This window comes from Oncorhynchus nerka, linkage group LG1 (genome assembly GCF_034236695.1).
Source record: "Oncorhynchus nerka isolate Pitt River linkage group LG1, Oner_Uvic_2.0, whole genome shotgun sequence".
NCBI lineage: Eukaryota > Metazoa > Chordata > Actinopteri > Salmoniformes > Salmonidae > Oncorhynchus > Oncorhynchus nerka.
In genome coordinates, this window is record NC_088396.1 from 56,760,561 (window position 1) to 56,784,884 (window position 24,324).

At 45.7% G+C, this 24,324-nt stretch overlaps 1 protein-coding gene across 1 annotated transcript in view; it reads right to left on the reverse strand.

Moving 5' to 3' along the window:
- Positions 1–24,324, reverse strand: part of myo10l3 (myosin X, like 3) — a 250,853-nt gene that overhangs the window by 10,030 nt on the left and 216,499 nt on the right. Inside the window, exons 31-37 of the mRNA XM_065019717.1 lie at positions 19,698–19,821; positions 19,033–19,330; positions 14,050–14,257; positions 11,980–12,116; positions 7,822–7,945; positions 1,588–1,758; positions 882–1,007 (exon numbers count right to left, since the gene is read on the reverse strand). Of these exons, the coding sequence (XP_064875789.1) occupies positions 882–1,007; positions 1,588–1,758; positions 7,822–7,945; positions 11,980–12,116; positions 14,050–14,257; positions 19,033–19,330; positions 19,698–19,821 (1,188 nt within the window). The remainder of the gene's footprint in view (positions 1–881; positions 1,008–1,587; positions 1,759–7,821; positions 7,946–11,979; positions 12,117–14,049; positions 14,258–19,032; positions 19,331–19,697; positions 19,822–24,324) is intronic.

Consider the following 24,324-nt stretch of genomic DNA (forward strand, 5'->3'; position numbering starts at 1 on the left):
TGATCCTCCTCTAACCGCTAGGCTACCTGTTCCTCCTCTAACCGCTAGGCAACCTGTTCCTCCTCTAACCGCTAGGCTACCTGATCCTCCTCTAACCGCTAGGCTACCTGATCCTCCTCTAACCGCTAGGCTACCTGTTCCTCTTCTAACCGCTAGGCTACCTGTTCCTCTAACCGCTAGGCTACCTGTTCCTCCTCTAACCGCTAGGCTACCTGTTCCTCTAACCGCTAGGCTACCTGATCCTCCTCTAACCGCTAGGCTACCTGTTCCTCCTCTAACCGCTAGGCTACCTGTTCCTCCTCTAACCGCTAGGCTACCTGTTCCTCCTCTAACCGCTAGGCAACCTGTTCCTCCTCTAACCGCTAGGCTACCTGATCCTCCTCTAACCGCTAGGCTACCTGTTCCTCCTCTAACCGCTAGGCTACCTGTTCCTCTAACCGATAGGCTACCTGTTCCTCCTCTAACTGCTAGGCTACCTGATCCTCCTCTAACCGCTAGGCTACCTGTTCCTCCTCTAACCGCTAGGCTACCTGTTCCTCCTCTAACCGCTAGGCTACCTGTTCCTCCTCTAACCGCTAGGCTACCTGTTCCTCCTCTAACCGCTAGGCTACCTGATCCTCCTCTAACCGCTAGGCTACCTGTTCCTCCTCTAACCGCTAGGCTACCTGTTCCTCCTCTAACCGCTAGGCTACCTGTTCCTCCTCTAACCGCTAGGCTACCTGTTCCTCCTCTAACCGCTAGGCTACCTGTTCCTCCTCTAACCGCTAGGCTACCTGTTCCTCCTCTAACCGCTAGGCTACCTGATCCTCCTCTAACCGCTAGGCTACCTGATCCTCCTCTAACCGCTAGGCTACCTGATCCTCCTCTAACCGCTAGGCTACCTGTTCCTCCTCCATCTTCTGTTTCTTCATGGAGCCAGTCTTCAGCCCGCTGCGGCGCAGGGTTCCGTCCAGGAAGCTGGTCCGCCTCCGCTCAAGGGTTTGGCCCACAGGCCCCGCCGCGCCCACCTATACAAAACAATCACACTTTGTTAATCCAACGATATAAAACAACCCCACATTGCTAGTCCACCTATACAATACAAACGTAAATTTGAAATTTGCGTAGTTGTCAACCGCCCCCAGATGGCACATATTGTATATATGTATGCTCACACGCAGTTGTGTCAAGCCACACAGGGTCAATCTGCAGAGCACCACCCACTGGATAGTGTAATTTACCTAAATTCAGTGGGATTTGTCCCCAGCAAAGACAACATACATATGCATACATCAGAGATACATACAGGGCATTCAGAAGGTATTCAGACCCCTTTACTTTTTCCACATTGTGTTACGTTACAGCCTTATTCTAAAATGCATTAAATGCCCCCTCCCCCTCATCAATCTACACACAATACCCCATAATGACATCACAATACCCCATAATGACATCACAATACCCCATAATGACATCACAATACCCCATAATGACAACAGGTTTATTAGACATTTTGTCACATTTCTTAAAAATTAAAAACTGAAATACCTTATTCACACTTTCCGAATGCACTGTAAACCTGAGGGCTTATGACAAATATATAAGTACCTTGGTGAAGTGCAGGATGCGTGCGTGGAGCCTCCCTACAGGGTAGACGGTGTCCAGAGACCAGCTGACCCGGGCCTCGTCCCCGTGGAGGAACTGGAGCCTGAGAGCGGCCAGGTGCCGAAGGGTGTCTTCTGGGGCCGGGAGGTGACCGCTGGTCAGAGACTCATGAGCCTGGAGGAGACATGCATTTTATTTTACCTTTATTTAACCTGGTATTTATATATATAACCCTAACCCTTTATTTAACCAGGTATTTATATATATATATATATATAACCCTAACCCTTTATTTAACCAGGTATTTATATATCTAACCCTAACCCTTTATTTAACCAGGTATTTATATATATATAACCCTAACCCTTTATTTAACCAGGTATTTATATAGATATAACCCTAACCCTTTATTTAACCAGGTATTTATATATATAACCCTAACCCTTTATTTAACCAGGTATTTATATATTATATATATATAACCCTAACCCTTTATTTAACCAGGTATTTATATATTATATATATAACCCTAACCCTTTATTTAACCAGGTATTAATATATTATATATATAACCCTAACCCTTTATTTAACCAGGTATTTATATAGATATAACCCTAACCCTTTATTTAACCAGGTATTTATATATTATATATATAACCCTAACCCTTTATTTAACCAGGTATTTATATATATAACCCTAACCCTTTATTTAACCAGGTATTTATATATTATATATATATAACCCTAACCCTTTATTTAACCAGGTATTTATATATTATATATATAACCCTAACCCTTTATTTAACCAGGTATTAATATATTATATATATAACCCTAACCCTTTATTTAACCAGGTATTGATATATATAACCCTAACCCTTTATTTAACCAGGTATTTATATATTATATATATATAACCCTAACCCTTTATTTAACCAGGTATTTATATATTATATATATAACCCTAACCCTTTATTTAACCAGGTATTTATATATATAACCCTTTATTTAACCAGGTATTTATATATTATATATATAACCCTAACCCTTTATTTAACCAGGTATTTATATATATAACCCTAACCCTTTATTTAACCAGGTATTTATATATTATATATATAACCCTAACCCTTTATTTAACCAGGTATTTATATATTATATATATAACCCTAACCCTTTATTTAACCAGGTATTTATATATTATACATTTTATTTATTTATTTATCCGTTATTTTACCAGGTAAGTTGACTGAGAACACGTTCTCATTTGCAGCAACGACCTGGGGAATAGTTCCAGGGGAGAGGAGGGGGATGAATGAGCCAATTGTAAACTGGGGATGATTAAGTGGCCATGATGGTTTGAGGGCCAGATTGGGAATTTAGCCAGTTAGTTAACACCCCTACTCTTACCATAAGTGCCATGGGATCATTAATGACCTCAGAGAGTCAGGACACCCGTTTAACGTCCCACCCGAAAGACGGCACCCTACACAGGGCAGTGTCCTGGGGCATTGGGATATTTTTTTTTAGACCAGAGGAAAGAGTGCCTCCTACTGGCCCTCCAACACCACTTCCAGCAGCATCTGGTCTCCCATCCAGGACCAACCCTGCTTAGCTTCAGAAGCAAGCCAGCAGTGGTATTGAGGGTGGTATGCTGCTGGCAGAATATAATTAATATTATTAATATTATTAGTATTAATATATTATATATATATAACCCTTTATTTAACCAGGTATTTATATATTATATATATAACCCTAACCCTTTATTTAACCAGGTATTTATATATTATATATATAACCCTAACCCTTTATTTAACCAGGTATTTATATATTATATATATAACCCTAACCCTTTATTTAACCAGGTAGGCCAGTTGAGAACAAGTTCTCATTTACAACTGTGACCTGGCCAAGATAAAGCAAAGCAGTGTGACACAAACAACAACAGAGTTACACATAAACAAACATACAGTCAATAATACAATAGAAAAGTCTATATCCAGTGAGTGTAAATGAAGTAAGATAAGGGAGGTCAGGCAATAAATAGGCCAATAGTGGTGAATCATTACAATTGAGCAAATTACACTGGAGTGATAGTTGAGCAGATGATGATGTGCAAGTAGAAATACTGGTGTACAAAAGAGCAGAAAAACAAAAACGAATATGGGGATGAGGTAGGTAGTTGGTTGGATGGGCTATTTACAGATGGGCTGTGTACAGCTGCAGCGGTCGGTAATCTGATCTGACAGCTGACGCTTAAAGTTAGTGAGGGAGATATCAGTCTCCAACTTCAGTGATTTTTGCAATTCCTTCCAGTCATGGGCAGCAGAGAACTGGAAGGAAAACCAGTCAAAAGAGGTGCTGGATTTGGGGATGACCAGAGAAATATACCTGCTGGAGCGAGTGCTACGGGTGGGTGTTGTTATCGTGATCAGTGAGCTGAGTTGAGTTAAGGTGGAGCTTTACCTAGCAAAGACTTATAGATGACCTGGAGCCAGTGGGTTTGGCGACGAATATGTAGCAAGGACCAGCCAACGACAGCATACAGGTCGCAGTGGTGGGTAGTATATGGGGTGTCAAGGATCGGTAGTCAAGGATCGGTAGGATAGTCAGTTTTACGAGGGTATGTTTAGCAGCATGAGTGAATGAAGCTTTGTTGCGAAATAGGAAGCCAATTCTAGATTTAATTTTGGATTCGAGATGCTTAACTTGGAAGGAGAGTTTACAGTCTAACCAGACACCTTGTTATTTGTAGTTGTCCACGTATTCTAAGTCAGAACCGTCCAGAGTAGTGATGCTGGGTGGGCAGGCAGGTGCAGGCAGCGATCGGTTGAAGAGCATGCATTTCGTTTTACTTGTATTTAAGAGCAGTTGGAGGCCACGGAAGGAGTGTTGTATGGCGTTGAAGCTAGTCTGGAGGTTAACACAGTGACATGACATTAAAACCTCATAAGGATGTTGCGAATTTTCGCAGCTTTTTGTTAAAAATCGCGCAACATTTCAGCGCCCTGCAATTCATGCCAGGAATATAGTATATTCATATGATTAGTATGTGTGGATAGAAAACACTCAGACGTTTCCAAAACTGTTTAAATCACGCCTGTGGCATTTACAGAACGTGCGTTTCATCGAAAAGTGCATGAAAATCTGTTCACTGAAAATGGAAAAATATATTCTTCCGCGACTACAGGCAATTGTTCAAAGCGAACAGAATTAAATAGAGCTGAGTTTCCATTGGCTACAGCTTCCACAGGTTGTCTAGAGTCACGTCATTTGTTTCGCAATTGATTCTTGGTCTAACCGAAACTAGGGAACTCCTTTCCTACTGTCCCCGCCCAGATTTTTCTTCGACTGTTTCAAGACATCTTTTTCTCCACGGACAAGCTAAACATTTCACATCGCCTCCTGAGGTATTTTATCGCTTATTAACGTGTACTAATACCTAAAGTTGCATTACAAAAGTATTTCGAAGTGTTTTGTGAAAGTTTATCGTCGACTTTTTGAATTTAAAAAAATGACGTTACGTTATAAAATGCTAATTTTTTTCTTTACTCGCAACGTATTCGTAGCTCGATATCTAGGCTATATATGGACCGATTTAATCGAAAAAAGACCCTAAATGATGTTTATGGGACATCTAGGAGTGCCAAGAAAGAAGCTCGTCAAAGGTAATGAATGTTTTATATTTTATTTCAGCGTTTTCGTTTGCGACGGCTAACGCAAAATCTGTCGTTTTAGGTGACGGTGCAGTATTTTGAGGGTGCATGGTATCAGATAATAGCTTCTCATGCTTTCCCCGAAAAGCATTTTACAAATCTGACTTGGTGGATAGATTCACAACGAGTGTAGCTTTAATTCAGTACGTTGTATGTGTGTATTAATGGAAGTTTGAGTTTTATCAAAAACTATACGTGGCGCACTTGAAATTTCCGCTGATTTGATCCCCACAGCGGGAGCACTTCTCTAACAAGAACACTTCTCTAACAAGAACACTTCTCTAACAACCTAACAACATTTAGGTTTATATTACATTAAATGACATCATATTTAATATACATAACATTACTTTAAAAGACAGCATTATATTTATGACAAATCTCATGTTAATGTTTACATTAAACATTATATTTATGTTTACATACCATTACATTAAATGACATTAAGTTCTTTGGGACTGAGGGACAGTATTGAGTAGCTTGGATGAATAAGGTGCCCAGAGTAAACTGCCTGCTACTCAGGCCCAAAAGCTAGAATATGCATATAATTAGTGGATTTGGATAGAAAACACTCAAACGTTTCTAAAACTATTTGAATGATGTCTGTGAGTATAACAGAACTCATATGGCAGGCAAAAACCTGAGAAAAAAATCCAATCAGGAAGTGGGAAATCTGAGGTTTGTCTAACCTTACACCCATTAAAAGCTCACTACCAACTAACCCCAGGGAGAGTAGCTGCTGCCTTGGCAGGAACTAATGGGGATACATAATAAACCCCAGGAAGAGGAGCTGCTGCCTTGACAGGAACTAATGGGGATACATAATAAACCCCAGGAAGAGTAGCTGCTGCCTTGACAGGAACTAATGGGGATCCATAATAAACTCCAGGAAGAGGAGCTGCTGCCTTGACAGGAACTAATGGGGATCCATAATAAACCCCAGGAAGAGTAGCTGCTGCCTTGGCAGGAACTATTAGGGATCCATAATAAACCCCAGGAAGAGTAGCTGCTGCCTTGACAGGAACTAATGGGGATCCATAATAAACCCCAGGAAGAGTAGCCGATGCCTTGGCAGGAACTAATGGGGATCCATAATAAACCCCAGGAAGAGTAGCTGCTGCCTTGACAGGAACTAATGGGGATCCATAATAAACCCCAGGTAGAGTAGCTGCTGCCTTGGCAGGAACTATTGGGGATCCATAATAAACCCCAGGAAGAGTAGCTGCTGCCTTGGCAGGAACTAATGGGGATCCATAATAAACCCCAGGAAGAGTAGCTGCTGCCTTGGCAGGAACTATTGGGGATCCATAATAAACCCCAGGAAGAGTAGCTGCTGCCTTGGCAGGAACTAATGGGGATCCATAATAAACCCCAGGAAGAGTAGCTGCTGCCTTGGCAGGAACTAATGGGGATCCATAATAAATACAAATAATTATGAGCCGTCCTCCCCTCAGCAGCCTCCATTTCTGCACATTGCTTTGTCTCTTCTGCTTCTCACATCTTGAAATCTCCCTTTACCCACTGCTGCAATGTGACCATAAGCTTGGCACCTAAAACACCATAATGGGTTCGGGACAAAATCTCTCACTGGATAACTGACACATCCGAACTTGACTTTGTTGGGTAAAGACTCAGCGCCTTACTCCAGAGAGCAAAACAAGTCAGTTCTTGTCCCTAAGAGAAGAAGAACTAAGAACTGCTCCCCCTGGATGGAAAAAACCCACTAAAAAAAATCACCACAAGTCCACTTTAAGTTACTTTGACTCAACAATCTCTTCTCCACCCAACCTGACACCATATACGGATCAGCCAGAAGGATCTATTCTCTCTGAAAATCCCACTGGGCCAGAATCATCTTCGTCATCCTTTCCTTTCATTCCACTCTCCACACCTTGCAGTTCCGAATCTGCTCCTCCATTTTTAAAATCTTCATCCTCTCGCTTTTCAACTCTTTCAAACTCCATGTCTCATCAACTTCATGTTCTGAGCTACTAAAGTACTGTTTTCCCCAGGGTTTTCCCTTGTTCCCTCGACCCTGCCGCCATTTTATCGCAACATCTACTCTTGTCCCAGATTGTTTAAAAATATATATTTCTTGAACTTGTCCGCTCTCTTCCTCATGTTTTCTTCTGAGCTACTGAAATACATTTACTTAAAAAAAAACTTTATGCCTATCAACCTCCTGTCCTCGTCCTCCATATTTGAGCGTCTCAGAGTATTACAAGGAGTCGCCCCTTTAGTAAAGAAAAACAACATTGCAACACTCTGAATCTTGTATCTGAGTATAAATCTCAACATTAAAGAGACAAATGTCAGTGAATTGATACAGTTATTCTGGCTAAGGGTTTCTATGGGAACGGGGCGCTTGCTTAAGCCTTCCAAAAAAAAAAGGGAAGAGGACAGAAAAATTGCAAGAAGATGGAAACTAAGAAGGTTTGCAACAAGTCAATGAATTGCAATTGAAAAGACTCTAAAGACACTTGCTTTCTAATAATAAAACAAAATGGAAGTGACTAACCTGTTCGAACATGAAAGCGAACTCCACCCCTTCCTTGGGCATGCTCTCTACATCCAGGAAACAGTAGAGTTTGAAGTAGAGCCTCCACTGTCCCTCCTCCTCCACCTCCTCACTGCCTGACAGCCTGGAAATCAATCAATGAATCAGTCAATCAACCAAACCAATCAGTCAATCAACCAAACCAATCAGTCAATCAACCAAACCAATCAGTCAATCAACCAATCAGTCAATCAACCAAACCAATCAGTCAATCAACCAAACCAATCAGTCAATCAACCAAACCAATCAGTCAATCAACCAAACCAATCAGTCAATCAACCAAACCAATCAGTCAATCAACCAATCAGTCAATCAACCAAACCAGTCAGTCAACCAATCAGTCAATCAACCAAACCAATCAATCAAACCAATCAGTCAATCAATCAAACCAATCAGTCAAACCAAACCAGTCAGTCAACCAATCACTCAATCAACCAAACCAAACCAATCAGTCAATCAATCAAACCAATTTCAGACCCTCGTTTTAGCAGAAATATAGTAATAATATCAAAGAGGTTTGTGGGTCATGTAGACTGGTCCCAGATCTGTTTGTGTTGTCTTGCTAACTTTTCCCTATGTTCAACAAGCTTTCTTAGTGTTCAACAAGCTTTCTTAGTGTTCAACAAGCTTTCTTAGTGTCCAATGAGCTTTCTCCACCCTTAACCTGGTTCTGAACACCTCCAAAACAAAGGTAATGTGGTTTGGTAAGAAGAATGCCCCTCTCCCCACAGGTGTGATTACTACCTCTGAGGGTTTAGAGCTTGAGGTAGTCACCTCATACAAGTACTTGGGAGTATGGCTAGACGGTCCACTGTCCTTCTCTCAGCACATATCAAAGCTGCAGGCTAAGGTTAAATCTAGACTTGGTTTCCTCTATCGTAATCGCTCCTCTTTCACCCCAGCTGCCAAACTAACCCTGATTCAGATGACCATCCTACCCATGCTAGATTACGGAGACACAATTTATAAATCGGCAGGTAAAGGTGCTCTCGAGGGGCTATATGTTCTTTACCATTCAGCCATCAGATTTGCCACCAATGCTCCTTATAGGACACATCACTGCACTCTATACTACTCCCTATCTGAGATATCTACTGTAGCCCTCATCCTCCACATACAACACCCGTTCTGCCAGTCACATTCTGTTAAAGGTCCACAAAGCACACACATCCCTGGGTCGCTCCTCTTTTCAGTTCGCTGCAGGTAGCGACTGGAACGAGCTGCAACAATCTCTTCATTCAAAGACTCAATCATGGACACTCTTACTGACAGTTGTGGCTGCTTTGCGTGATGTATTGTTGTCTCTACCTTCTTGCCCTTTGTGCTGTTGTCTGGGCCCAATAATGTTTGTAACATGTTTTGTGTTGCTACCATGTTGTGTTGCTACCATGTTGTGTTGCTACCATGTTGTGTTGCTACCATTTTGTGTTGCTACCATGCTGTGTTGCTACCATGCTGTGTTGCTACCATGTTGTTGTCATGTTGTCATGTTGTGCTGCTGCTGTGCTGTTGTCATGTTGTGGTGCTACCATGTTGTTGTCATGTGTTGCTACCATGTTGTTGTCATGTTGTTGTCATGTTGTGTTGCTACCATGTTGTTGTCATGTTGTGTTGCTACCATGTTGTTGTCATGTGTTGCTACCATGTTGTTGTCATGTTGTGCTGCTACCATGTTGTTGTCATGTTGTGTTGCTACCATGTTGTTGTCATGTTGTGGTGCTACCATGTTGTTGTCATGTTGTTGTCATGTTGTGTTGCTACCATGTTGTTGTCATGTTGTGTTGCTACCATGTTGTTGTCATGTGTTGCTACCATGTTGTTGTCATGTTGTGCTGCTACCATGTTGTTGTCATGTTGTGTTGCTACCATGTTGTTGTCATGTTGTGGTGCTACCATGTTGTTGTCATGTTTTTGTCATGTTGTGCTGCTACCATGTTGTCATGTTGTGTTGCTACCATGTTGTCGTCATGTTGTGTTGCTACCATGTTGTTGTCATGTTGTGCTGCTACCATGTTGTTGTCATGTTGTGTTGCTACCATGTTGTTGTCATGTTGTGTTGCTACCATGTTGTTGTCATGTTGTGTTGCTACCATGTTGTTGTCATGTTGTGTTGCTACCATGTTGTTATCATGTTGTGTTGCTACCATGTTGTTATCATGTTGTGCTGCTACCATGTTGTTGTCATGTTGTGTTGCTACCATGTTGTTGTCATGTTGTGCTGCTACCATGTTGCTGCCATGCTGTTGTTGTCTTTAGGTCTGTCTTTATGTCATGTTGTGTTGTCTCTCGTCGGGATGTGTGTTTTGTCCTCAATTTTAAATGCCAGCCCCCGTCTCCGCAGGAGGCCTATTGGCAAAATCATTGTAATTAAGAATTTGTTCTTAACTGACTTGCCTAGTTAAATAAAGGTTCAATAAAAATAAATCAAACTGTCAATGGCCATAGGGATTGACAAGCCAGCAAAAACAGTTCAGAGACCAGGCTATTTTCTGTGCATCTCTCTCTCTCCAGCTGAACTCTCACCTCTCAAACAGATCAGAGACCAGGCTGTGCATCTCTCTCTCTCCAGCTGAACTCTCACCTCTCAAACAGTTCAGAGACCAGGCTATTCTCTGTGCATCTCTCTCTCTCCAGCTGAACTCACCTCTCAAACAGATCAGAGACCAGGCTATTCTCTGTGCATCTCACTCTCTCCAGCTGAACTCTCACCTCTCAAACAGATCAGAGACCAGGCTATTTTCTGTGCATCTCTCTCTCTCCAGCTGAACTCTCACCTCTCAAACAGATCAGAGACCATGCTGTGCATCTCTCTCTCTCCAGCTGAACTCTCACCCCTCAAACAGATCAGAGACCAGGCTGTGCATCTCTCTCTCTCCAGCTGAACTCTCACCTCTCAAATAGATCAGAGACCAGGCTGTGCATCTCTCTCTCTCCAGCTGAACTCTCACCTCTCAAACAGATCAGAGACCAGGCTGTGCATCTCTCTCTCTCCAGCTGAACTCTCACCTCTCAAACAGTTCAGAGACCAGGCTATTCTCTGTGCATCTCACTCTCTCCAGCTGAACTCTCACCTCTCAAACAGTTCAGAGACCAGGCTGTGCATCTCTCTCTCTCCAGCTGAACTCTCACCCCTCAAACAGATCAGAGACCAGGCTGTGCATCTCTCTCTCTCCAGCTGAACTCTCACCTCTCAAACAGTTCAGAGACCAGGCTATTCTCTGTGCATCTCTCTCTCTCTCCAGCTGAACTCTCACCTCTCAAACAGATCAGAGACCAGGCTATTCTCTGTGCATCTCTCTCTCTCTCCAGCTGAACTCTCACCTCTCAAACAGATCAGAGACCAGGCTATTCTCTGTGCATCTCTCTCTCTCTCCAGCTGAACTATCACCTCTCAAACAGTTCAGAGACCAGGCTGTGCATCTCTCTCTCTCTCCAGCTGAACTCTCACCTCTCAAACAGTTCAGAGACCAGGCTATTCTCTGTGCATCTCACTCTCTCCAGCTGAACTCTCACCTCTCAAACAGTTCAGAGACCAGGCTGTGCATCTCTCTCTCTCCAGCTGAACTCTCACCTCTCAAACAGATCAGAGACCAGGCTATTTTCTGTGCATCTCTCTCTCCAGCTGAACTCTCACCTCTCAAACAGATCAGAGACCAGGCTGTGCATCTCTCTCTCTCCAGCTGAACTCTCACCTCTCAAACAGATCAAAGACCAGGCTATTCTCTGTGCATCTCTCTCTCTCCAGCTGAACTCTCACCTCTCAAACAGATCAGAGACCAGGCTATTCTCTGTGCATCTCTCTCTCTCCAGCTGAACTCTCACCTCTCAAACAGATCAGAGACCAGGCTGTGCATCTCTCTCTCTCCAGCTGAACTCTCACCTCTCAAACAGTTCAGAGACCAGGCTATTCTTTGTGCATCTCACTCTCTCCCGCTGAACTCTCACCCCTCAAACAGTTCAGAGACCAGGCTGTGCATCTCTCTCTCTCCAGCTGAACTCTCACCTCTCAAACAGATCAGAGACCATGCTGTGCATCTCTCTCTCTCCAGCTGAACTCTCACCTCTCAAACAGTTCAGAGACCAGGCTGTGCATCTCTCTCTCTCCAGCTGAACTCTCACCTCTCAAACTTGGCGAGTACGTCAGCCACGATGACTCTGCTCTCCACAGCTCGGTCCGTAGTGTTGTTGTGTTGAAACAGGGAAAACATGTTTCTACTGTCCTCCATGGCCAGGCCTCGGATCAACTTCTCCACCACCTGGGGACAGGCAGGACAGAGGGACATTAACACATCTGACTAAACCTCACCACCTGGGGACAGGGGGACATTAACACATCTGACTAAACCTCACCACCTGGGGACAGGCAGGACAGAGGGACATTAACACATCTGACTGAACCTCACCACCTGGGGACAGGCAGGACAGAGGGACATTAACACATCTGACTAAACCTCACCACCTGGGGACAGGGGGACATTAACACATCTGACTAAACCTCACCACCTGGGGACAGGCAGGACAGAGGGACATTAACACATCTGACTGAACCTCACCACCTGGGGACAGGCAGGACAGAGGGACATTAACACATCTGACTGAACCTCACCACCTGGGGACAGGCAGGACAGAGGGACATTAACACAGGCTGGAGAAAATGGATGTACCAACGCAGGATTGCCCCAGGCAGAAATGACTGTATTTTTACAGCTGCTACTCATTGTGGAAAACAGATGTATTATTTTTTTACCTCTCCAGGGGTGGTGGGTGAGTTGATGTAAAGCCTTAGACTGTTTAGATGTGGGACATAGATCATCATATGTAGAGGACATCCCATAGAGGGACATAGAACATCGTATGTAGAGGACATCCCATAGAGGGATATAGACCATCATATGTAGAGGACACCCCATAGAGGGATATAGACCATCATATGTAGAGGACATCCCATAGAGGGATATAGACCATCATATGTAGAGGACACCCCATAGAGGACATCCCATAGAGGGATATAGATCATCATATGTAGAGGACATCCCATAGAGGGATATAGACCATCATATGTAGAGGACATCCCATAGAGGACACCCCATAGAGGACATCCCATAGAGGGATATAGACCATCATATGTAGAGGACATCCCATAGAGGACACCCCATAGAGGGATATAGACCATCATATGTAGAGGACATCCCATAGAGGGATATAGACCATCATATGTAGAGGACATCCCATAGAGGGATATAGACCATCATATGTAGAGGACATCCCATAGAGGACATCCCATAGAGGGATATAGACCATCATATGTAGAGGACATCCCATAGAGGGATATAGTGAATAGTGAAGGCCTCTACATACGATCTATGTCTTCACTATTATTCTACAATATATGTAGAAAATACACTGCTCACACTTAAACAACACAATGTAACTCCAAGAATCACACTTCTGTGAAATCAAACTGTCCACTTAGGAACCAACACTGATTGACAATAAATGTTACATGCTGTTGTGCAAATGGAATAGACAACAGGTGGAAATTATAGGCAATTAGCAAGACACCCCCAATAAAGGAGTGGTTCTACAGGTGGTGACCACAGACCACTTCTCAGTTCCTATGCTTCCTGTTATTTCTTTGAGCAGTGTAGTAAAAATAAAGAAAAACCCTTGAATGAGTAGGTGTGTCCAATCTGTGTATGTTGTCTTTAGGTGTTACAGGCTTTGTTCTTTCCATTTATTCTTCGACGTTAGCTCGTTAGCATGTGGGGCGCACCGATTGGTGTCAGTATGTGTTTCACCTGTCCAGGTGTTATCTGGCCCACTGCTCCAGTTGTCTTGATAGATGTGGAGGGATAACTTTAGTTGTCTCTCACTATTTTGGTTTCTAGACAATGTGATTTCCCTGATTGGTTTTGCTCCACTTTTAGGCTTACTTCCTGTCTTTAAGTTTGGTGTGGGTTTTAATTTAATTTGCCTGTTCTTGGGCAAATGTAGTGGACACTCATGTTGGGTGTCTTTTAGGTCCCAGTCGTTGTTGCTAGTCAACCTCCAGTGGACACCCCCCATGAGTATCTTTCAGAAACCCTCCTAAAACCCCACCTGTTTGGTTTTGGTTGTTCAATACAGTTTTTTTTTTAGTTCCCTCGTCTGTCTGAGCGACTATTTTTGGTTGGGGAACATAACAGTTACCTCTCCAGCGGTGGTGTGTGAGTTGATGGAGATCTTGCAGGACCCTCCTCCGTGGCAGTAGACCGTAGTAGTCATTTCCTGCCTGGTCAGTAAGGCTACGATCTCCTCCTGAGACGGTACAAAGTCCCTGACCTTGGTCCTCTTCAGAGACTCACCTATGAAATGGGCAAACATGTCCACCTCTGTTCCAGGAAACTGCTCCTTCACCCTGGAGAAGAACAGACAGAGGGTCACGGAGGTGTAGAGGATGAGCCAATCAACGTTACTGATGTCATACTGTCCAGTTTACCCATCCATACAAATCAATCACAGAACATCTGTTTGTATTAGACACTTTCTGCTTGTGGCTCAAAGCTGTAATTTAATTGAAGGGACCATGTGCAAATAAAAAACCAATTTCAGACAGTGAAATATGTTTCCACCAGAGTTAGGTAAACACAGCTAATTTTCATCCACACTCCCTTACTAAATACACAGCAGTCTAACAAATGCAGGACTTTGACCTCCATGGAGCAGGATTTAAAGTCCCTAGTGCTTTAATTAAAGGTAGAGAGGAGGGAATTCCATTTCCTGATGCCTGTGAGGTGGACAACACGGACTGTTTGTTCGTTGAGGAATGACAGTGTCCTCTAGCTTGTGGAGGTCCGGCTGACTCCTCTGTTTTGTTCAGAGTTTAATATGACAAAACCTTTCAGAGGTGGGGCTGCAACATTATCGATGATCTTATAAACTGGACAGACATCTGAGAAAAAGTAAGTTGTCCAAATTGAACAGATTGTACTTGGTGAGAATATCCCAGTGACAGTAATGATGTGACTTCCTGTCCAGGATCTTAAGTACTTGTTTCCACAGAGAGTTCGAAGGGGTTTAACTGATGTTTAATTGGCTGCCGATACAATTGGACAGGTGTCAGAAAATCATTGTATGCGAATCCATCTTGGCTGCCTCTGTCGAGAGAGTTCCTGATGTCATGAACATGTGTACGAAGACTATTCTGTATATATTTGATGTGTTTTTACAGTTCAAAGTAGGGTCTAGGATAACACCCAGATATTTAAGTACATAGCTACCATTTTCCCCCCACATTGAGGCTGTAGTGGTTGAACCTTTCAGCCACTTTCGACAATGATAGCGTTAGTTTTCTTGCCACTTCATCAGCATTTCTTCCATGTGTATGAATAACTATCATCCACGGCCTGGTAGAGACTAAATAACAAAGGACCCAGGATTGACCCCTGTGGTACTCCCATAGTGTGGTCCTTTGGTGATGGTAGGTCACATTGCATCCGGTTAGCCGGATACTCAATCCATTTTAAAACACTTGATGAGATGTTGAAGTTGGACAGCTTGGAGACGAGGACATTGTGGTTAACATTTACATTTACATTTAAGTCATTTAGCAGACGCTCTTATCCAGAGCGACTTACAAATTGGTGCATTCACCTTATGACCTCCAGTGGAACAGTAGTGCATCTAAATCTTTTCAGGGGGAGGGGGGGTGAGACAGATTACTTTATCCTATCCTAGGTATTCCTTAAAGAGGTGGGGTTTCAGGTGTCTCCGGAAGGTGGTGATTGACTCCGCTGTCCTGGCGTCGTGAGGGAGTTTGTTCCACCATTGGGGGGCCAGAGTGTCAAAGGATTTTCTGAGGAGAACTGCACCTACAACACCCCCTTTGTCCAGCTTGGCCTTGTTCATCTCTAGGAGATAATAACATACTGGTCTCTGTTGAGTGGTTCACCCTGAACCCAAACTGGCCTTGTTCACCTCTAGGAGACAGTAACATACTGGTCTCTGTTGAGTGGTTCACCCTGAACCCAAACTGGCCTTGTTCACCTCTAGGAGACAGTAACATACTGGTCTCTGTTGAGTGGTTCACCCTGAACCCAAACTGGCCTTGTTCACCTCTAGGAGACAGTAACATACTGGTCTCTGTTGAGTGGTTCACCCTGAACCCAAACTGGCCTTGTTCACCTCTAGGAGACAGTAACATACTGGTCTCTGTTGAGTGGTTCACCCTGAACCCAAACTGGCCTTGTTCACCTCTAGGAGACAGTAACATACTGGTCTCTGTTGAGTGGTTCACCCTGAACCCAAACTGGCCTTGTTCACCTCTAGGAGACAGTAACATACTGGTCTCTGTTGAGTGGTTCACCCTGAACCCAAACTGGCCTTGTTCACCTCTAGGAGATCTCTAGGAGATAATAACATGGGGGGGCATAGGGTAGAGATGGGGGGTTCTCCAGCCATAAGGTAGAGATGGGGGGGGTTCTCCAGCCATAGGGTAGAGATGGGAGGGTTCTCCAGCCATAGGGTAGAGATGGGGGGGGTTCTCCAGCCATAGGGTAGAGATGGGGGGTTCTCCAGCCATAGGGTAGAGATGGGGGGTTCTCCAGCCATAGGGTAGAGATGGGGGGGGGTGTTCTCCAGCCATAGGGTAGAGATGGGGGGTTCTCCAGCCATAGGGTAGAGATGGGGGGTTCTCCAGCCATAGGGTAGAGATGGGGGGTTCTCCAGCCATAGGGTAGAGATGGGGGTTCTCCAGCCATAGGATAGAGATGGGGGTTCTCCAGCCATAGGGTAGAGATGGGGGGTTCTCCAGCCATAGGATAGAGATGGGGGGTTCTCCAGCCATAGGGTAGAGATGGGGGTTCTCCAGCCATAGGATAGAGATGGGGGGTTCTCCAGCCATAGGGTAGAGATGGGGGTTCTCCAGCCATAGGGTAGAGATGGGGGGGTTCTCCAGCCATAGGATAGAGATGGGGGGTTCTCCAGCCATAGGATAGAGATGGGGGGTTCTCCAGCCATAGGGTAGAGATGGGGGGGGTTCTCCAGCCATAGGGTAGAGATGGGGGGGGTTCTCCAGCCATAGGGTAGAGATGGGGGGTGGATTCTCCAGCCATAGGGTAGAGATGGGGGGTTCTCCAGCCATAGGGTAGAGATGGGGGTTCTCCAGCCATAGGGTAGAGATGGGGGGTTCTCCAGCCATAGGGTAGAGAGGGGGGTTCTCCAGCCATAGGGTAGAGATGGGGGGTTCTCCAGCCATAGGATAGAGATGGGGGGTTCTCCAGCCATAGGGTAGAGATGGGGGGTTCTCCAGCCATAGGGTAGAGATGGGGGGTTCTCCAGCCATAGGGTAGAGATGGGGGGTTCTCCAGCCATAAGGTAGAGATGGGGGGTTTTCCAGCCATAGGGTAGAGATGGGGGTTCTCCAGCCATAGGGTAGAGATGGGGGTTCTCCAGCCATAGGGTAGAGATGGGGGGTTCTCCAGCCATAGGGTAGAGATGGGGGTTCTCCAGCCATAAGGTAGAGATGGGGGGTTCTCCAGCCATAAGGTAGAGATGGGGGGTTCTCCAGCCATAGGGTAGAGATGGGGGGTTCTCCAGCCATAAGGTAGAGATGGGGGGTTCTCCAGCCATAGGGTAGAGATGGGGGGTTCTCCAGCCATAGGGTAGAGATGGGGGTTCTCCAGCCATAGGGTAGAGATGGGGGGTTCTCCAGCCATAGGGTAGAGATGGGGGGGTTCTCCAGCCATAGGGTAGAGATGGGGGGTTCTCCAGCCATAGGGTAGAGATGGGGGGTTCTCCAGCCATAGGGTAGAGATGGGGGTTCTCCAGCCATAAGGTAGAGATGGGGGGGGTTCTCCAGCCATAAGGTAGAGATGGGGGGTTCTCCAGCCATAGGGTAGAGATGGGGGTTCTCCAGCCATAGGATAGAGATGGGGGGTTCTCCAGCCATAGGGGTAGAGATGGGGGGTTCTCCAGCCATAGGATAGAGATGGGGGTTCTCCAGCCATAGGGTAGAGATGGGGGGGTTCTCCAGCCATAGGATAGAGATGGGGGTTCTCCAGCCATAGGGTAGAGATGGGGGTTCTCCAGCCATAGGGTAGAGATGGGGGGTTCTCCAGCCATAGGATAGAGATGGGGGGTTCTCCAGCCATAGGATAGAGATGGGGGTTCTCCAGCCATAGGGTAGAGATGGGGGGTTCTCCAGCCATAGGGTAGAGATGGGGGTTCTCCAGCCATAGGGTAGAGATGGGGGGTTCTCCAGCCATAGGGTAGAGATGGGGGGTTCTCCAGCCATAGGGTAGAGATGGGGGGTTCTCCAGCCATAGGGTAGAGATGGGGGGGGCATAGGGTAGAGATGGGGGTTCTCCAGCCATAAGGTAGAGATGGGGGGTTCTCCAGCCATAGGGTAGAGATGGGGGGTTCTCCAGCCATAGGGTAGAGATGGGGGGTGTTCTCCAGCCATAGGGTAGAGATGGGGGTTCTCCAGCCATAGGGTAGAGATGGGGGGTTCTCCAGCCATAAGGTAGAGATGGGGGGGTTCTCCAGCCATAGGGTAGAGATGGGGGTTCTCCAGCCATAGGGTAGAGATGGGGGTTCTCCAGCCATAGGGTAGAGATGGGGGGTTCTCCAGCCATAGGGTAGGGGGGTTCTCCAGCCATAGGGTAGAGATGGGGGGGTTCTCCAGCCATAGGGTAGAGATGGGGGGGGTTCTCCAGCCATAGGGTAGAGATGGGGGGGGTTCTCCAGCCATAGGGTAGAGATGGGGGGGTTCTCCAGCCATAGGGTAGAGATGGGGGGGTTCTCCAGCCATAGGGTAGAGATGGGGGGGTTCTCCAGCCATAGGGTAGAGATGGGGGGGTTCTCCAGCCATAGGGTAGAGATGGGGAGGTGGGGTTAAAGGTGGGTGAGCATGAAAAGAACATTCCTGAATTATGAACTACTGTACAACTGTATATTATAGTATGTTGCAGGAATAATTGTACAAAAAAATATAACCCTTTAAGGTGGAACTGGAGGTAAATAAATTACCCTTTAAGGTGGAACTGGAGGTTAATAAAGTACCCTTTAAGGTGGAACTGGAGGTAAATAAATTACCCTTTAAGGTGGAACTGGAGGTTAATAAAGTACCCTTTAAGGTGGAACTGGAGGTAAATAAAGTACCCTTTAAGGTGGAACTGGAGGTAAATAAAGTACCCTTTAAGGTGGAACTTGAGGTAGCGCAGGATGCCCCGGCTGGGCAGGAAGGTACAGCTCATACAGGTGAGGAGGTGCCAGTGGGCGCGATTGGCCGAGCTGTTGGGCTGAGGCACGTGATTGGTCTGCTTGATGAGCTGACAGTAGACCTCGTCTCTGAGCAGGCGTAGGTCGTGGCAGGTCTGGAGGATGCCCTGGATGATCGGCACGGGGTCAGACACAGACTCCATCTCCTGCAGAGAGTTGAAGATCTTCACTGCCTCGTCCTGCAGGCTGGCATAGCCCTTCTCCTTATGGACTGGGGGGGAGGACAGAGAGAGGGGAGACTTCATTAACAAAAAGCATGGCGAGAGAAAGCCACAGGGCTTCATACATTTCAGAGTGAATGGTAAAACTGTACTGTTGTAGTAGAAGTCCGTGGAGGGTGAAAGAGGTTGTAGAAGTCCGTGGAGGGTAAAAGAGGTTGTAGAAGTCCGTGGAGGGTGAAAGAGGTTGTAGAAGTCCGTGGAGGGTGAAAGAGGTTGTAGAAGTCCGTGGAGGGTGAAAGAGGTTGTAGAAGTCCGTGGAGGGTGAAAGAGGTTGTAGAAGTCCGTGGAGGGTGAAAGAGGTTGTAGAAGTCCGTGGAGGGTGAAATAGGTAGTTGGGTTAAAGCAGTAATAACTCACGGTGGATGTTGACCTCCCCATGAGGCAGAGGAAGCAGGGGGGAGTGGAGGGGGTGCTGGGTATATCTGAGGATAGGGTTCCTCCAGTACGTCTGCTCCACAGCTTCCACGTTCAGACTGCTCTCCTGGGGGGGATACACAGGGGTCAGGGGTTAGGAGTCAGAGGTCGTAATTCATTATACTTCGGAGGGTGCTTACGGTGCATTCGGATAGTATTCAGACCCCATGACTTTTTACACATTTTGTCAGGTTACAGCCTTATTCTAAAATGGATTATATTGGGTTTTTTGCTCATCAATCTACCCACAATACCCCATAATGACATCACAATACCCCGTAATGACAAAGCAAAAAATGTTTTATTAAAAATAAAAAGGAAGTATTCAGAACATTTACTCAGGACTTTGTTGAAGCACCTTTGGCAGCGATTACAGCCTCGAGTCTTCTTGGGTATGACGTTACAAACTTGGCACACTTGTATTTGGGGAGTTTCTCCCATTCTTCTCTGCAGATCCTCTCAACCAGGTTGGATGGGGAGTGGGGAGTGTCGCTGCACAGCTATTTTCTGTTCTCTCCAGAGATGTTTGATCGGGTTCAAGTCTGGGTTCTGGCTGGGCCACTCAAGGACATTTAGAAACGTGTCCCGATGCCACTCCTATGTGATCTTGGCTATGTGCTTAGGGTTGTTGTCCTGTTGGAAGGTGAACCTTTGCCCCAGTCTGAGAACCTGAGCGCTCTGGAGCAGGTTTTCATCAAGGATCTCTCTGTACTTTGCTCTGTTCATCCTTCCCATGATCCTGACTAGTCTCCCAGTCCCTGCAGCTGAAAAACATCCCCACAGCGTGATGCTGCCACCACCATGCTTCACCGTAGGGATGGTGCCAGGTTTCCTCCAAACATGACGCTTGGCATTCAGACCAAAGAGTTCAATCTTGGTTTCATCAGACCAGATCATCTAGTTTCTCATGGTCAGAGTCCTTCAGGTGCCTTTTGGCAAACTCCAAGCGGGCTGTCATGTGACTTTTAGTGAGGAATGGCATCCGTCTGGCCACTCGACCATAAAGGCCTGATTGGTGGAGTGCTGCAGAGATGGTTGTCCTTCTGGAAGGTTCTCCCATCTCCACAGAGGAACTATGGAGCTCAATACAGGCAAAGGGTCTGAATACTTATGTAAATAAGGTATTGCTGTTTTATTGAGTTTTTAGTACATTTGCAAACATTTCTAAAAACCTGTCTTCAGTGTCATTATGGGGTATTGTGATGTCATTATGGGGTATTGTGATGTCATTACGGGGTATTGTGATGTCATTATGGGGTATTGTGATGTCATTATGGGGTATTGTGATGTCATTATGGGGTATTGTGTGTAGATTGATATATTTTAAAAAAATGTATTCATTCATTTTAGAATAAGGCTGTAACATAACATAAAATGTGGAAAAAGTCAAGGGGTCTGAATACTTTCTGAATGCCCTGTATAATTGTGCTGTTAAACACGTGTAATGAACATGTGCATTTTGAATATCCCGACACCCACGGTCACCGTTGTCCAGCACCCATGGAGCAATTTGGGTTAAGTGCCTTATTTAAAGGCAGAGCAACAGGTTTCCACGCTCTAACCTCAAGGCCACCCCGCTCCCGCTGAGTTGACAAAGACACCATAAACAGATCTGGGACCAGACTAGCATCTCATGACTTGTCACGAGACAATATTCAAGTCAACACTCCGTATGACAATAAAAAAATAAAAAATAAAATAAAAAAAGTGATAGTTTCATGGTACTATTGGAGCAGGACAGGACCAATCACAGGACAGAAGAACTGAATGAACAGAAGAAACGCCTGGAACACACATAGTGTGCAGGGCCCAGTTTAGTACCTCACTACAGTGTGACTGTACTGGCCCAGTTTAGTACCTCACTACAGTGTGACTGTACTGGCCCAGTTTAGTACCTCACTACAGTGTGACTGTACAGGCCCAGTTTAGTACCTCACTACAGTGTGACTGTACTGGCCCAGTTTAGTACCTCACTACAGTGTGACTGTACTGGCCCAGTTTAGTACCTCACTACACTACAGCGTGACTGTACTGGCCCAGTTTAGTACATCACTACAGTGTGACTGTACAGGCCCAGTTTAGTACATCACTACAGTGTGACTGTACAGGCCCAGTTTAGTACATCACTACAGTGTGACTGTACAGGCCCAGTTTAGTACATCACTACAGTGTGACTGTACAGGCCCAGTTTAGTACCTCACTACAGTGTGACTGTACAGGCCCAGTTTAGTACCTCACTTCACTACAGTGTGACTGTACAGGCCCAGTTTAGTACCTCACCTCACTACAGTGTGACTGTACAGGCCCAGTTTAGTACCTCACTACAGTGTGACTGTACAGGCCCAGTTTAGTACCTCACTACAGTGTGACTGTACAGGCCCAGTTTAGTACATCACTACAGTGTGACTGTACAGGCCCAGTTTAGTACATCACTACAGTGTGACTGTACAGGCCCAGTTTACTACATCACTACAGTGTGACTGTACAGGCCCAGTTTACTACATCACTACAGTGTGACTGTACAGGCCCAGTTTAGTACCTCACTTCACTACAGTGTACAGGCCCAGTTTAGTACCTCACTTCACTACAGTGTGACTGTACAGGCCCAGTTTAGTACCTCACCTCACTACAGTGTGACTGTACAGGCCCAGTTTAGTACCTCACTTCACTAAAGTGTGACTGTACAGGCCCAGTTTAGTACCTCACTACAGTGTGACTGTACAGGCCCAGTTTAGTACCTCACTACAGTGTGACTGTACAGGCCCAGTTTAGTACCTCACTTCACTACAGTGTGACTGTACAGGCCCAGTTTAGTACCTCACCTCACTACAGTGTGACTGTACAGGCCCAGTTTAGTACCTCACTACAGTGTGACTGTACAGGCCCAGTTTAGTACCTCACTACAGTGTGACTGTACAGGCCCAGTTTAGTACCTCACTTCACTACAGTGTGACTGTACAGGCCCAGTTTAGTACCTCACCTCACTACAGTGTGACTGTACAGGCCCAGTTTAGTACCTCACTACACTACAGTGTGACTGTACAGGCCCAGTTTAGTACTTCACTACACATCAGTGTGACTGTACAGGCCCAGTTTAGTACCTCACTGCAGTGTGACTGTACAAGCCCAGTTTAGTACCTCACTACAGTGTGACTGTACAAGCCCAGTTTAGTACCTCACTTCACATCAGTGTGACTGTACAGGCCCAGTTTAGTACCTCACTTCACTACAGTGTGACTGTACAGGCCCAGTTTAGAACCTCACCTCACTACAGTGTGACTGTACAGGCCCAGTTTAGTACCTCACTTCACATCAGTGTGACTGTACAGGACCAGTTTAGTACCTCACTTCACATCAGTGTGACTGTACAGGCCCAGTTTAGTACCTCACTACAGTGTGACTGTATAGGCCCAGTTTAGTACCTCACTACAGTGTGACTGTACAGGCCCAGTTTAGTACCTCACTTCACATCAGTGTGACTGTACAGGCCCAGTTTAGTACCTCACCTCACTACAGTGTGACTGTACAGGCCCAGTTCAGAACCTCACCTCACTACAGTGTGACTGTACAGGCCCAGTTTAGAACCTCACCTCACTACAGTGTGACTGTACAGGCCCAGTTTAGTACCTCACTTCACATCAGTGTGACTGTACAGGACCAGTTTAGTACCTCACTTCACATCAGTGTGACTGTACAGGCCCAGTTTAGTACCTCACTACAGTGTGACTGTACTGGCCCAGTTTAGTACCTCACTACAGTGTGACTGTACAGGCCCAGTTTAGTACCTCACTACAGTGTGACTGTACTGGCCCAGTTTAGTACCTCACTACAGTGTGACTGTACTGGCCCAGTTTAGTACCTCACTACACTACAGCGTGACTGTACTGGCCCAGTTTAGTACATCACTACAGTGTGACTGTACAGGCCCAGTTTAGTACATCACTACAGTGTGACTGTACAGGCCCAGTTTAGTACATCACTACAGTGTGACTGTACAGGCCCAGTTTACTACATCACTACAGTGTGACTGTACAGGCCCAGTTTAGTACCTCACTTCACATCAGTGTGACTGTACAGGACCAGTTTAGTACCTCACTTCACTACAGTGTGACTGTACAGGCCCAGTTTAGTTTGACTGTATAGGCCCAGTTTAGTACCTCACTACAGTGTGACTGTACAGGCCCAGTTTAGTACCTCACCTCACTACAGTGTGACTGTACAGGCCCAGTTTAGTACCTCACCTCACTACAGTGTGACTGTACAGGCCCAGTTTAGTCACCTCACTACAGTGTGACTGTACAGGCCCAGTTTAGAACCTCACCTCACTACAGTGTGACTGTACAGGCCCAGTTTAGTACCTCACTTCACATCAGTGTGACTGTACAGGCCCAGTTTAGTACCTCCTCACTACAGTGTGACTGTACAGGCCCAGTTTAGTACCTCACTACAGTGTGACTGTACAGGCCCAGTTTAGTACCTCACTCACAGTGTGACTGTACAGGCCCAGTTTAGTACCTCACTACAGTGTGACTGTACTGGCCCAGTTTAGTACCTCACTCACTACAGTGTG